The sequence below is a fragment of the Panthera uncia genome, chromosome F2 (genome assembly GCF_023721935.1).
Source record: "Panthera uncia isolate 11264 chromosome F2, Puncia_PCG_1.0, whole genome shotgun sequence".
Taxonomy (NCBI): Eukaryota; Metazoa; Chordata; class Mammalia; order Carnivora; family Felidae; genus Panthera; species Panthera uncia.
In genome coordinates this window covers 34660385-34673862 of record NC_064812.1, presented here as the reverse complement: position 1 = coordinate 34673862, position 13478 = coordinate 34660385, and the positions used below count along the sequence as shown (strand labels likewise).

The 13478-nt window shown below is 50.1% G+C and overlaps 1 protein-coding gene across 5 annotated transcripts; it reads right to left on the bottom strand.

Annotated features, from left to right (window-relative positions):
* Positions 1-807: 807 nt before the first annotated feature.
* KLF10 (KLF transcription factor 10) lies at positions 808-7465 on the bottom strand. 5 transcript variants are annotated; one of them, XM_049633543.1, is made up of 4 exons: positions 7196-7465; positions 3911-4144; positions 2893-3805; positions 808-2412 (listed from the first exon to the last, which is right to left on the bottom strand). In XM_049633543.1, exons 1-4 carry the CDS (start codon positions 7229-7231, stop codon positions 2153-2155), a joined length of 1443 nt encoding a protein of 480 aa, XP_049489500.1. In that variant the 5' UTR covers positions 7232-7465; the 3' UTR covers positions 808-2152. The 5 variants fall into 5 exon arrangements, with proteins under 5 accessions (XP_049489500.1, XP_049489501.1, XP_049489503.1 ...); XM_049633544.1 differs by lacking the exon at positions 7196-7465 and adding an exon at positions 7035-7171; XM_049633546.1 differs by lacking the exon at positions 7196-7465 and adding an exon at positions 6719-6974.
* Between the last annotated feature and the right edge of the window lie 6013 nt (positions 7466-13478).

The following is a 13478-nucleotide window of genomic DNA, read 5'->3' as shown; positions in this document are numbered from 1 at the left end:
GTGCTGTACTTACACGGTGTTAGGTTTCCAAGAAATAAGTCGTAACAGGTGCACAGATGACCCGAGATGCTTGTCTTATAACTGGTGCCAAGTGAGCACATTGCCCCTTACCATGCGTGTTCAACAGCGAGCCAGACTTTAGGTCAATGGCTAAGTTGGATACTGTGGACAATGTTCTCTCATGACAAGGGGATTTCAGAGCCAACTAAAATAGCAACCTCCAAAATTACACTCAATACACCCAACTAGCATTTACAGCTCCTAATTCCACTGACAAGTGACTAGCAAGTGTTTCTCCTGCCAGGTGTATTACCTTTCATGCAGCGTAAGTATCAGCATGTTTATTGCATTTAAGGTTTCACTTAATGGCCTAAGCTAATCTAACTTCCAGAGGTAATTCACTCTCCATTTAACAGGTCAGGATTCTTTTCATTTGCCACAGCAGTCCTATTGCTTGTAATCATTCATCGTGGTATGCCCCTTAATTTAATGCTACTTAAGGTTTTGCTGAGAGCCAGAGCTATATCTCAATCCCAAATCATCAAAATGTACAAGAATGTTTCAAGATTAAAATGTGTTGGTTTCTTGAACTGGGCAGGCTTGTTAAGTTATCTCAGTGAATATATGGATACCAGTCCTCACTTCGTATACTAATTTGATTCACAGTAGAGATACACCCCTGCAGTTCTAAATTTGAATGAAGCTCTTAGAAAAATGCAGACACTAAGTCTTTGGATACACTCATAAGTGATCAATGTCATGTTTAGAGTGAGAATGGTTTTCAACAAATGCCATCAACCAAGTAAATATACCAAAGGAAATTTTTATTGTAAACAAGATATAAAGTACAACAAAAGAAATATTGTGCAAATTGTAAATCACAAAGTTTTTTTTATTATTAAAAGAAAATTCCTGTTTTCCAAGGGTCCAAGTTTTGATGTCAGAAATCAATACCCAATAGAGAAAAATGTTAAATGGAAAGATATAGTGCCATTTTTCACTGTAGATTTTAAACAGTTTACTTTTGTTTTACCACTGTATATATCATCCACTATATAACAGAATATAACAGAAATACTGTTAACAAAAGTGAATGTTTTAACAACTTCTATTCACCTAATTCCACTTCCCTCCCCCCCCCAAAAAACTCCTATAAATTAACAGGACAACACTTGCCCATGTGAATAATGGTCACTAACTTTCTAATTCAATAAAGCACACATTATATCCTCATAATATAAGGGTACTTTACTGATGACATAAGTCATCTTTTTCAAGGAGTTATCTAAAATTCTTGGTATCCCTTCTTTACAATATATATTTTTATCTTCCACTTTTTTTTCTAAACAAAGTGCAATGTATCTTAGAGTCTACAGAAAACACATTGGTATACAATTTTCAAATCTACACAAGAAACTGCAGGCAAACTAAAGCTCAAAGCATAATAAAATGCCTAGATATAGTCATCTGTTAAACTTTCAAAACAAAAATGCAAAAAAATTATAGCTATACTTCAAAGCAATTAAATTACTGAGGATTCCAAATCTTTGGGCCCTCTTTAGCAATATACAAGCTGCTTAATTCCAAATGGTAGCAAGTATAAAAATGCTAGTTCTAGATCATATTTAACAACTACATCCACGAAATTGACTGGAAAGACTAGGAATTTAAGTAAACAAGGTAACTAGGAAAAGATGCCAAAGTTTGTAATACAAATCAATTTTCCATCTCCATCTCCGTACCATAATGTTTATTTCCAGTCTCTATTCTTGAAACCAGTGCTTTAGAAGAATCACATTGAAAAGTTGGTCTCAAGTACAAACGGTGAAAACGAAGTAATAAATTGTGCACACAAATTCAAAATCTGTGCTACCTGTGTTGACCTCATCTGAAACCTTCAAAAAATATTTAAAGGAATAAAGGCTTTCTCATCTCTCTTATGTGATAAGAAATGAATCCTGCCACTCTGTGACCTGCTTGTGGCTGCAGCACTTCTTGTCCTCCAGCCCAGGGCTGAGGCTTCTCCTCAGGCTGTGGGGCTTCTGGGTTCCGCCGCACCGGAGGGCCACAGACTTGCAGTGGAAGCATTTTTACATCACCGCTGGCTCCTGGCTGTGACCAAAGTTACTTCGGATTCTCACCTTCTGAGCGGTCACTGCGTGGGGGCAGGGGTTGGAGGTAAGGCCATGTCATTTAACTTGCTCACTTCCATCTGCCAGTTTGGTAGCTTCTTGGCGGACAGATGGCGCCGGGCATGCTTGGTCAAATGGTCGCTCCTCATGAACCGTCGGTCACACATGGGACAAGCAAATTTCTTCTCACCTGTGTGGGTTCGCCGGTGTCTGGACAGTTCATCAGAACGGGCAAACCTCCTTTCACAACCTTTCCAGCTACAGCTAAAAGGCTTTTCTCCTGAGACAAAGAAATTCAGATCATCGTCACTATGCATTCATCAAGTCACTATAAATTGCAGATCTAATTATATCCAAAGACATACATTTTAAAATATCTTAAGAGATGCTCTTTAAAATAAAAGCTACTAAATGAATCAACTGTTAACTGAATGCTACATATATTTCCAACTTTCACTCAATCACATTTATAGGAATCTTCCCTTTATAAATGCCAAACACAAAAAGGTTTTCTGACTTCAACTATGGTACAACGGCTTTAGAGGTACTTTATTAAAGTAACTACTCAGACACATAAAGAATCATCGTTTGAGAAATTAAAACAAACACCTTGATGAAGTCTTTGAGAAACCTGTAAATATCCCCCACTGAACTGGCTAATAAGGCAAGTTCTTCTTTAACATGCCTGGCTTGTACCTGTGATCATGGCCAAAAAACATTCAACTAAATCTCAAGGACACGAATAAGAAATGGTTGGTACCTGTGTGTGTTCTCATGTGGGCCTTCAGATGAGAGCTCTTAAAGTACGTCTTGCCACATCCTGGGTGGCTACAGATGTGACTTCGTATCCTGGATGAGTCAATCTGAGGAGTGACTTTTGCTGTGGAAGGGGAAAACCCTGGAGCGGGGGCGATGGGAGAGAGTCTGGTGCCATTTGGGCTCACCACTGGAGGCTTTGGGTTCTGAACAACAGGCTGGGGAACGACAAACATGACAGCGCCTTTGGGCACCTGAGTGCCCATGAACACGACAGGTGGGCACACAGCTGGTGGCTGACTGGGTGGAGTGCTAGGAACAACTGTTGTCACAACAGGGTTGTTTGCAGGGAGGGGAACCATCTGACAGATGACCGGCATAGGTGGCACTCCCCCTGTTGACACTGCAGGTGGGGAGACCAGCACCGACTTCTGCTGTGGGGACACAGGGGCGGGCTGAGGTCTACAGATGACTGTCTCTGAGGAAGGCACAGAAAAGTCATAAAGTGCAGGACTTGCTTTCTCATTAACATCTGCCGCCGTGTTTCTCTCACGTTTGGATCTGTTTGGTGACACAGCTGCACAGGGTATGTTTTTTCTTGCAGCCTCAACGTTCAGGTGGGTTCTTCTTCGAAAAGAATTGTCCTGATAGTTGAGGATGCTGGCTGCTTTCACTGGGCAAGATCTGTGGTTACACAGCTGGGCATCAGCTGTATGACGGATCACACTTGTTGCCTGAGCCTTGGGGAGTTTGGGGGCAGGTGCCGGGCTCTTCTCTTCCTCTTTGAAAGGTGCAGCAATGTGAGGCTTGGCAGGATCTGAGAATGATTTGAAGTGTCCGGTAGATGGCGCTGATGCCATCAAATTTGACACTTGAGAGGGTTCAAAGTCAGAAGGGCTGTAAGGTGGAGTCAAACACTAGAAAAGAAATACACAGAAATCGGCATGAGAAATTAAGTTTGTTATGTAAATTATAAAAAATTAGACCATCTACAGTCCCATATTAAAAACAATGAAACTTACAAATGCTGGGATCGTATGAAAGTCAGGTGTACTCGGGAGTAGATTCTCTTCCTCCGACATATCGGATACTGGAGTAACAGGTCTGTTTTCAGTGTATTTCTTAAAATCAGACTTCCAACTGCAGCTCATTGACATAAGTGCTTCTACAGCTTCAAAATCACTCTTTTCTGCGGTTTTGTTCCAGGAATACACACTCTCTTTCGATCTTTCAGAAATCATTTCCATCCTTTCTTCCTTTAAGAACAAAAGATCAAATGCTTATAACCATATTTTTGTCATCCAAATAACACGCAAAGGAACGTACAATTTTTCCTTTACAGTTGCACAAATTCCCAAGTTTGTGAAATAATTTTTTCTCTCGCCCCTACTAAAGATAAAATTTTCCTCATTCTTTCTCTAATACTTAGGGTTGAACACTGATACCCCTGCAAGGTAGAAGAGAAGCATATTACCATTAAAGAGACCAAGGCCAAAGATAACAATGCATGTATGATCCAAAAAAGAGAACTTGATTTAGAAATATTATATTCTTCCCAAAACAGCCATCTGCAACTGAGATCAAATGAAATAACTAAGGGAAGGTTATGCAAAAGTTTTTTCAATACTGCAGGTGAGGTATGAGGACTTTTGAGGTACCAATTCCCCACAACTGGTAGTGGGGAAAAGGCAAAGTGTAGTGGACAGAACTCGGGTCTGTCGATATGGGTCTGATCTTTTCAAAGTCACTTGGCACGTTAGGATAATATCAACAGAATAGAAATCTTCAGTGTCTTTTTAAAATTACTACATTAGGTTATTTTAAAGGTAAAATACCTTTCATAGCTTGATTATCTATGGTAGAGAGGGATAAAGTGAAATATGTGGAAAAATCCCAAAGCCATATTTAGGCTTCAAGTTCTTCATATTTGTGTTCCCTTTCACTAGATTTAAACAATGGCTTGCCATGCATAGCTATGACCAGCTAATGCGATACTAAAAAATGGACAATCAAAATGTAATCTTCCACCCAGAATTTGCAAAAACTGCCTGGTGGGTCTGCGATAGTCCAAACATTTTTTAAATTTTTAAAAATAACTGCCAGATGACAAGAATGATAGTGCATGCTTGCCATTCGTACAGCTGCCTCTATCAAGTGTTTAATGTTTCATATTAAAGTTCCTTAAACTGCACTTAAAAAAAAAAATGGCACTACCCACCACCTTCCATTTTCCATTAATGTGATGCCATTCTTTTGGTTGAAGTGGAAATTGTGTAAAAATACCGAAAAGCATTCTTTACAAAGTACTACTCTCGACGCTAGTTTTAAAAAATACATAAACCCTTCGTGTTGATAACCTTAGAAAAGGAGCCACTGCTCTGGAGATTTCACCAACAACGCTATTGCATAATCGCGCGCCCCTTTATGTAAGCTGCAACGGACAGCGCACGTATGTCTAAAAGCCTCAAGACGCCAATGCAAAGAAAAAAGGAGAAAAGGCAGGCAAGCAAGGAAGGGGAGCGTGAGCTGGGAAGGGCAGGAAGAGAAGCGGGGAGGGGAGGAAAGGGAGTGGGGCGCAAGGCAGGAAAGGGAAGAGCGGGTGGAGGCGCGGGCGGGGGAGGCAGACGAAGGGCGGGGGCGGACGGCGGGGGAGATCCTCGCTGGCGGGGACAGACGGATGGGGCCGCCCTAACCTCAATGAGGCTCGCGGGTGAGTCACTGGGAACATTCCTCGCCGCTCGCACGTCCCCGCGCCCCTGCCCCCGCCATTGGCCAGCCTGCCCGGCGGCCCAGGCCCGGATTGGCTGGGCCGCGAAGGGCGGGGGGCGCGGGGGAGGTGGGGGCGAGGCATGTGAACAAAGCGTGATCGGCGGCTGCTCCGGGCGGCGCAGGAAACGTGAACTGGGAATTGCCGCGCCGTCACCTTTCACCTACTTCCTGAGCCCGCGGGCCCCCGCCCTCGCGCCGGCCCGGGGGAGGGGCCGCGGGCGCCGCCGCCAACCGCCCGGCAGTGCGCGCCCCAGCCCGCGGGGAGGGGCGGGGCCGCGGGCGCCGGCTCCGGGAGTGCCCGCCCCTCCCCGCTCCCGGAGAGCCGCCGTTCCCTTAGGAACCGACAGCAGGGCTGGGCCTCTCTGCCGCCCCTGGCGGAGGCCGGGGCTGGGTCACTCGGGGACGAGAAGCTCCCTGGGCGCACCCGCTCCCGGCCCACCCCCGGCCTCCGCCTCAGCTGCCGGAGGAGGAGCCGTGTCCCCGCGGAAACCCAGCCCCCTCCCTCCTCCCGGCCGCAGCCCCCGGGGATCCGGCCGAGCCCTCGGCGCTTTCCGCCCACGCCGCCCACGGGACCTCAGACCACCCCGTCTTTCCCGCAGACGCGGCGCCCCCTCCCCGCGGTTTCCGGCAGCTCCGGCCTCCGCCCGCCGAGTCTCCACAGGTTCCCAGACGTGCAGCCCCCACGGGCTCCGGCTCCAGACGCACGGCCCGCGGCTCCCGCCTCGACACGCGGCCCCCGCGTCTCGCGGCCCCGACTCCCCCCGCCCACGTCCCCCGCCCCACGGCAGGCTCCCGCTTTCCACCCTCGCATCCCCAAGGCGGCTCCCTACCCCCCTTCCAGGGGGCCCTCAATAGGTGGCCACTTGCTCCCGCCAGGGATGGGGAGTCCCCTGCCGGCGCCTCGTCTCCCCTCGGCGGCCCGGGGCCCACGTGCCATTCCCCCGCGCCCACGCCGGGCGCCCCCTCCCCCAGCACCCGGCTGTCTGCTGAGCAGCCCCCGTCCTGCAAGGCTCGGCTCAGACCCCTGAGAGGGGCAGCCCCCTCGCCTCGCCAGTGGACACCCCGCCCCTCAAATGCTCGCCAGAAGCCCCCTCCCGCCCTGGGTCGCATTCCTGATCCAGACGGCGGCATCTCTCTCGGGTGCCAGGTGCAGGGTAGACCCCTTGTCCCCCCCTCCCCTCTACACCTTCCCCAGTCCTCGCTGCCAGGGCAGCAGCCCCCTCCTCACTCTTCGCGCTCCTCCAGCCATCCTCCCCCTCGCCCACCTCAAGTCTCCCTGCGGAGCTGCCCCTTCCCCTCCTCATTATACACCTCTCCCTTCGTCTCTAGAGCCCCGTTCGCCTCTCCTGACCCACTCCGCGACACACACGCTCTCACCAATGCCCAGTTTGCAGGAAGAAAGCCCCTTTTTCCTCCACGACCCCGCTGCACCCCGGTCTTCGGGCGCCGCTGATGTCAAGGGCTCGGGGTTGGCGCCCCGGCTGGCCCCTGAGACGCAGCAAGGAGAGGAAGGACAGGGGCATCCCCAGGTGACTTACCGAAGCCTGCTGGAGAGAAGCGCCGAAGTTGAGCATGGTTGGCTGCCTGGCTGCCGGCGGCGAGCTGACTGGCTGCTACGCTGCTACGCTGCTTGGCCACAGACGGGCGCCCGGAGACACTCGACGTCGCTCCCGCCGCCGCCGCGCTCCGCGCCGTCTGCCCCCTCCCCATTCAGGTAGCCTCTCCGCCTGCCCCGCGCCGCGGGCGGGGGCGGGGGCGGAGCCTGAGGACGGCCAATCAGCGGCAAAGGTGTGTGAGGCGCCGGCCAATGGGCTCCCGGGGCCACGCGTGATCAGCGGCTGCCCGGCAGCGTGAAGCTTGTGTCAGTGGAGCGTGTACACAATCCCCGGCAGCGTGTTCCCTCGGCCCGGCCCGAGGGAACTCCCGCCGCCACCTGACTCAGTGACACCCTCTCATCCCTCGCCCACCCCCCCAACAGCGGTCCTCGGCCCCGGCCTAGGGGGCGGTGCCGCGGGCGGGGGCCTAACCCGGAGGCGCGGCCGCGGCGCGCCCAGGCAATGCGGAGGGCCGGCCCCACGTGGGAGGTGGGGAGGGATGCCCGCTCCGCCCCGTCCCCTCTGCTCGGGGCCCCATCTCGGCCCGCCACGGGGTGGGCGGGACGCCGGGCAGCCGGGCGGGGGAGGCAGCGGCTGCTAGCCAAGGGGCCCGAGCCAAGAGATTTGCATTTGGAAGCGCCGTCCTTAGGCGTCTGGCAAGAAAGCAGAGCCCGCTGACCGACTGAGCTGCATTTCTCGAGCATTTACTGGGTTTTGCCTCGCTGAGCCGTGGGGAGCACCGAAGCGGGGAGGGGTGAGGAGGGAGGGGAACCCGGCCGCAGAGCCGACACCTGCTCCTGCGCCCCCCGCCCACGCCCCCCGCCGCCGGCGCGGGCTCGCCCTCCCCATCTGCGTCGCTGGCAGCAGTACCCGCCCCGTCCGCCCCGCCCATCCTTCCTCCAGGCAGCTGGGAGAATGGTGTGGGGACTGCAGGAAGCCCTGAGGACTGGACCAATGGGGTGATGAGGGGCTGTAGACCCGAGTTTTTATCCTTCTCCGGAGCCGACGCTCGGTTGGAGAATCGAGTTTTGAGCTCGTTGTAAAGTTTAAATTGCAGTCTACAAGCTGTTTCAAAGGTAGACCCCACCACCCCGGGCCAAGGCCTCCGGAAACGCCCTGCCGGGAAACGGCTTGTGGGGAGGGGTCTCCTAGGGTCACCCAGCGCAGGTCGGAGCACGCCTCGGGGCGGGGTTGCTGCGGGGAAGCCCGCCTAGTCAAAGACACACCCGCCCCTCCAAAGCGCCACCGGCCCTCCTCTCTCCGACTACCCCACCTCCGACCCCCAGGGCTCCGAGGCGGGCTGAGGCCTCCAGATGGGGAGCCTGTGACTTTGCTTTCGTTCCCAGTTTGCCCTCTTTTGGCCGTTTGGTCCCGTTCACAGCAGCTGTTGTTGGCGAGTTGGGCAGTGATAAACCGGCTTAAAGCAAACCAAAGATTTTACCTCCTTTGGACCGGCTGAACACGTGGCAAAAATCACGGCCCCTCCCTCAAGCTGTCTCACCTCTCCGTGTAACTGAAAGGCTAATTTAAGTGTCCTTCCTTTCCCAATAACCACAGAATGAGCATAGAAGGGAATTAATTATTTTAGAAACTGTTAAATCCATGAACATCTTCTAGTGGTTCCGTCTGGTATATCTAAGATCCAGGGTAGCCAACAACAGTAGTAATAATACAGTTGACCAGGGCCAGGGGTTGAATGGCCTCTTGTCACTGCCCCTCCTTAATCAGCTGGAGGGGGGCCAGCTCAGCAGCCCAGGCAGCTCTTCCTATCTCCCTTCCACTCCCTGCCTCCACTCTTGTCTGCAGGGGTGTCCCTTCCTGTAGGCTTCCTTCCGCCAGGGCTGTCCCATCCTGTTGATCTGAGCTGGAAGGGTTGGAGCAGCTGGCCCAGGGCACCTGCTGCATTAGGGGAAGCTCCCCACGGCGCCCAACCAGCAGGCCAGCCTTCCTTCCTGTCAGGGATCCGCCCCCTCCACAGGCCAGCCTTCCTTCCTGTCAGGGATCCGCCCCCTCAGGTGGCCACAGCCAGCCCTCCAGGTCTGAATCCAGTCCTTTCTTCAGGAATGTGGGGCCTGCTGGCGTGATGCCCTAGCACGCTGAGAAGCAGGGAGCATTCATGGCTTGTGGGAGTGATTCAAAACAGGAAAGAAAAGAGAAAAGGGGTAGGAGGAACAGTGTGGTGGTGGCACAATTCCTAGAGATTCAGAGAAAGATGTTCCCCAGGCACCTCAGACTCAACATTACCAAAACTAAAATCATTTCTGCTCCTTCCTGTATAGGTTCATCATCTCCCATCCAGCCTTCACCTTCTCCCCCAAAGTCCTAGATCCAGTTGGGCCCCAGATTGCAAAAGTTTTGCCTCAGAAACGTCTCTCTTTCCTCATTTTTCATTTCTCTCCTTTAATTGTTGCCATCAACTCTCCTTTGGATTGAATAATCTGCAGTCTCCCCATCCAACCTCCAACCCCATCCCAGTTGATTTCTAGTGCCCAAACTCTCCATACTGCCACAACAGTGGTGTTTTGAAAGTCATGATCCAATCATGACACTCCCTACTTAAAAATGGTCCTTGGCTCCTGTTGTCTAGGAGATAAGAAGCTATTCCATTCAGAGTAGTATAGTCTGCCCCCAACTCCCCTCCCCATCCTTCTAACTCCTCTCCTATCTAGACATACCCTTGCCCAAAGCCAGGGCAAATGACTTGTTGTTCTTCAATGTGTACAATTCCACATCTCTAAGCCACAGTCCTCATTTAGCAAACATTGTGTTGCTCATTTACCCAATCTGTTCAACAAGTATTTGCTGAGCACCTACTATGTGTCCTAGGTACCAGAATAATAGCAAGGAACCAGTCCAGGTCTCTGCTCTCAGAAAGCTTGGATGGGAAGGCAAAGACAAGTCTCTCTGTCTCCATCTCTCTCTCTCTCTCTCTCTCGACTTCTTCATAGATATATATATATATATATATAATACAATCACTTATGATGGTGAAGCTAACTAATGCATAGAATTACGACGGGGTGATATGATAATATGATTGTGCCTATGATTGTGATTTGGTTTAGGAGGTAAGAGAATCTTGCTTTCGGGGCGCCTGGGTAGCTCAGTTGGTTAAGCCACTGACTTTGGCTAAGATCATGATCTCATGGTTTGTGGGTTCGAGCCCTGCATTGGGTTCTGTGCTGACAGCTCAGAGCCTGGAGCCTGCTTCAGATTCTGTGTCTCCCTCTTTCCCTGCTCACATTCTGTCTCCCCCTCCTTCAAAAATAAATAAACATTAAGAAAAATTAAAAAAGAATCTTGCTTTGAGGAAGAGACTCTTAAGCTGAAAACTAACGATAGGATAGGCAGATTCATGGAGAATGTGCCTGAGTAGAAGACACAGCTATGACAGTGTCCTACCAGGAAGGAGCTCACTTGGTGATACAGTGTGGCTGGAGGTGTAGAGGGTGCTGGGGAAAGTGGGGTGTGGGGGGACAGGGTTGGAGAGTGAGCAGGAGCAGTCAGACTAGGAGGAATTTACAGGCCACAGTGTGAAGTACAGATTTTCCTCAAAGTGTAACAGGAGCCATGGTGTCTTGGAAGAAATGTACATTTTTATCTTTGAAGGGCTCCTTTGGCTTCCTTTGCTGTACAGCCACCTTGTTGAAGCCTTCTTTGGTAATTTCAAGATGAATCCATTGTTCTCTGTTCCCATAGCATTTTGTCCACACTCCATGCTAGGAGTGGAGCACATATCACATCTTATTGCAAGAAGGTATCTTACAACACCTCCTTCAAGATGGCAGCCATGTCATAATCTTTCTGGTCCAGTGTCTGTTCTGTATTAGGCACTCAAAATTAAAAAAAAACAAACAAACAACTTTTTTAATGTTTATTTATTTTTGAGAGAGAGAGAGACAGAGTGTGAACGAGGGAGGGGCAGAGAGAGGGAGACACAGAATCTGAATCAGGCTCCAGTCTCCGAGCTGTCAGCACAGAGCATGATACGGGGCTCAAACCCACCAACCGTGAGATCGTGACCTGAGCCGAAGTCAGCCGCTTAACCAGCCGAGACACCCGGGCGCCCCTAGGCACTCAAGACTTTTTTAACGGAGGAAATAGAATTGTAGGTGGTCTCTGAAGACCCAATGGAGTACAGACAGAATGTGGACAAACACCGAGGACAGAAGTATAGATCCTTCTTTACCTCACCCTTGGCTTCCATCGGTGTAGGACCACGCATGGAAAACTGTCATCTTGGGTATGACTGAAAAAAAGTCCTGGGCAGTAGTAAGCGGTACCTCAGATAGATGCTGACCCTTCTTACTGATGGTGCTGGTTTCTCCTTCCATCAGAATAATGAAGAAAGTGGCAGGGGGGCTGACATGTAAAGATCCCTCAGTTTAGTCATGGAATTAGAGCATATTGTAACCAACAGCCATCTTCTCATTGCTCCTTAAAGTCAGTGGGTATCCTCACCATTCATCTGTTGCCCTACCATATGCCAGGCACTAGCTGAACACTGGGGAATAACACTAAAACCAAGTCAAAGGGGCTTCCAGGACAGTGGGAGGAGTAAATAGGAGAGGGAGCCATTATTATAGAGTATGGCTAATGCCAGGAGAGGGGTGTGCACAGTGTCCCAGGAGGGCCAGGGAAGAGGTCAGGGAAGGCTTCCCTCAGCTGATCCCTAAGCTAGAGGACAGCAGGGGTGGAGGTAGAGAGTAGACAGACCGCTGGGGATCCAGGATGCTCTAAACTGTCTGGATCACAGATTTGAGAGGTAGGGTGGGGAGCTTAGGGTGTTAAGGGAAGTAGCCCCAAACATAAAGGGCCTTTGCACAACAGGGCGAAGGAATGTGGAAGTAGAACTTTTATCCTGAAGACAATAGGGATCTACTGAGAGATTTTAGCAAGGAATGATGGTATCGAAAGCCCATTTGGGCTCATTATGGAGAATGGGCCAGAGAAGTGGGGTCTAACACCAGTGAGAAGGCTTTTGCAGTAATGTAGGCAACAAAGATGATGCTGGCCTAAACTAAGGAAATGGTGGCAGGCATGGAAAGAATGGAATAGAAATACCAAGAGGGGATCCTGGGTGGCTCAGTCGGTTAAGCGTCCGACTTCGGCTCAGGTCATGATCTCACAGTTTGTGGTTCAAGCCCTGCATCGGGCTCTGTGCTGACTGCTCAGAGCCTGGAGCCTGCTTCAGACTCTGTGTCTCCCTCTCTCTCTGCCCCTCCCCTGCTCATGCTCTGTCTCTCTCTGTCTCACAAAGAAAGAAAGAAAGAAAAAGAAAGGAAGGAAGGAAGAAAGGAAGAAATACCAAGAAACAACAGAATTTGGCAATTCATTGGATGGAGGCATGAGAAAGAGAGATGTGGAGGAGGGCTGCCAGGTTCTGGCTTGATTCACTGGATGAAACAAGACCCAATTGCCCAAGGTAGGGGCCATGGGGAGGCAGCAGGTTTTGGTGTAGAGAAATAAAATGCCAAATTTGAATTAGGACCTATAAAGATAAGATTACCTGTGGGACTTCCAAGTAGAGATGCCCAGGGGGCAGTTGAAATTTCAGGTCTGGAGCCCAGGAGATAAAGATCTGGGCCAGAGATTAAAATCTGGGAGTAATCAGGGTATAGGTGATAGTTGAAGCCAGAGGAGTAGATGCAATCCCCTAGGAAGAGTAAACAAGAGATAAGAGAACTGAGGTTGGGTCTCTTGGGAACTATGGGCTCAGGAAGGAGACTGAGAGGGAACGGCCATGTGGTGAAATCGTGACAAAGGGGGACATGGCGAGGACTTCTCTTACATACCCAGCCTAATATGACATAAAGTGGAGATGAGAGGCAAGTAAGGGATGATTCAGGAAGTGAAAGTGTCACACAGATTAGAAAAAACATCCCTACTGACTAGTGAATAGTATTTGTTATTTTCATCATACCAATTACCATGGGTTTTAAGCTCATTAAAAAAAATTTGTTTTTAATCTTGAATTCAGGGGCACCTGTCTGGCCAGTAGGAAAAGCATGCAACTCTTGATCTTGGGGTGGTTGAGTTCAAGCCCCACGTTGGGTATGGAGATTTCTTTAAAAATTAAAAATAAATAATAAATAATAATAAAATCTTGAATTCTTTGTGTTGAGTGGATTGTTTCTAAGATGGACACAACAACCCGTTTCACTCCATGTAACCTTTTCCAGTGTGACTGCCATTCCTGCATTAATAGCCCCTTTGAATGGGGGCT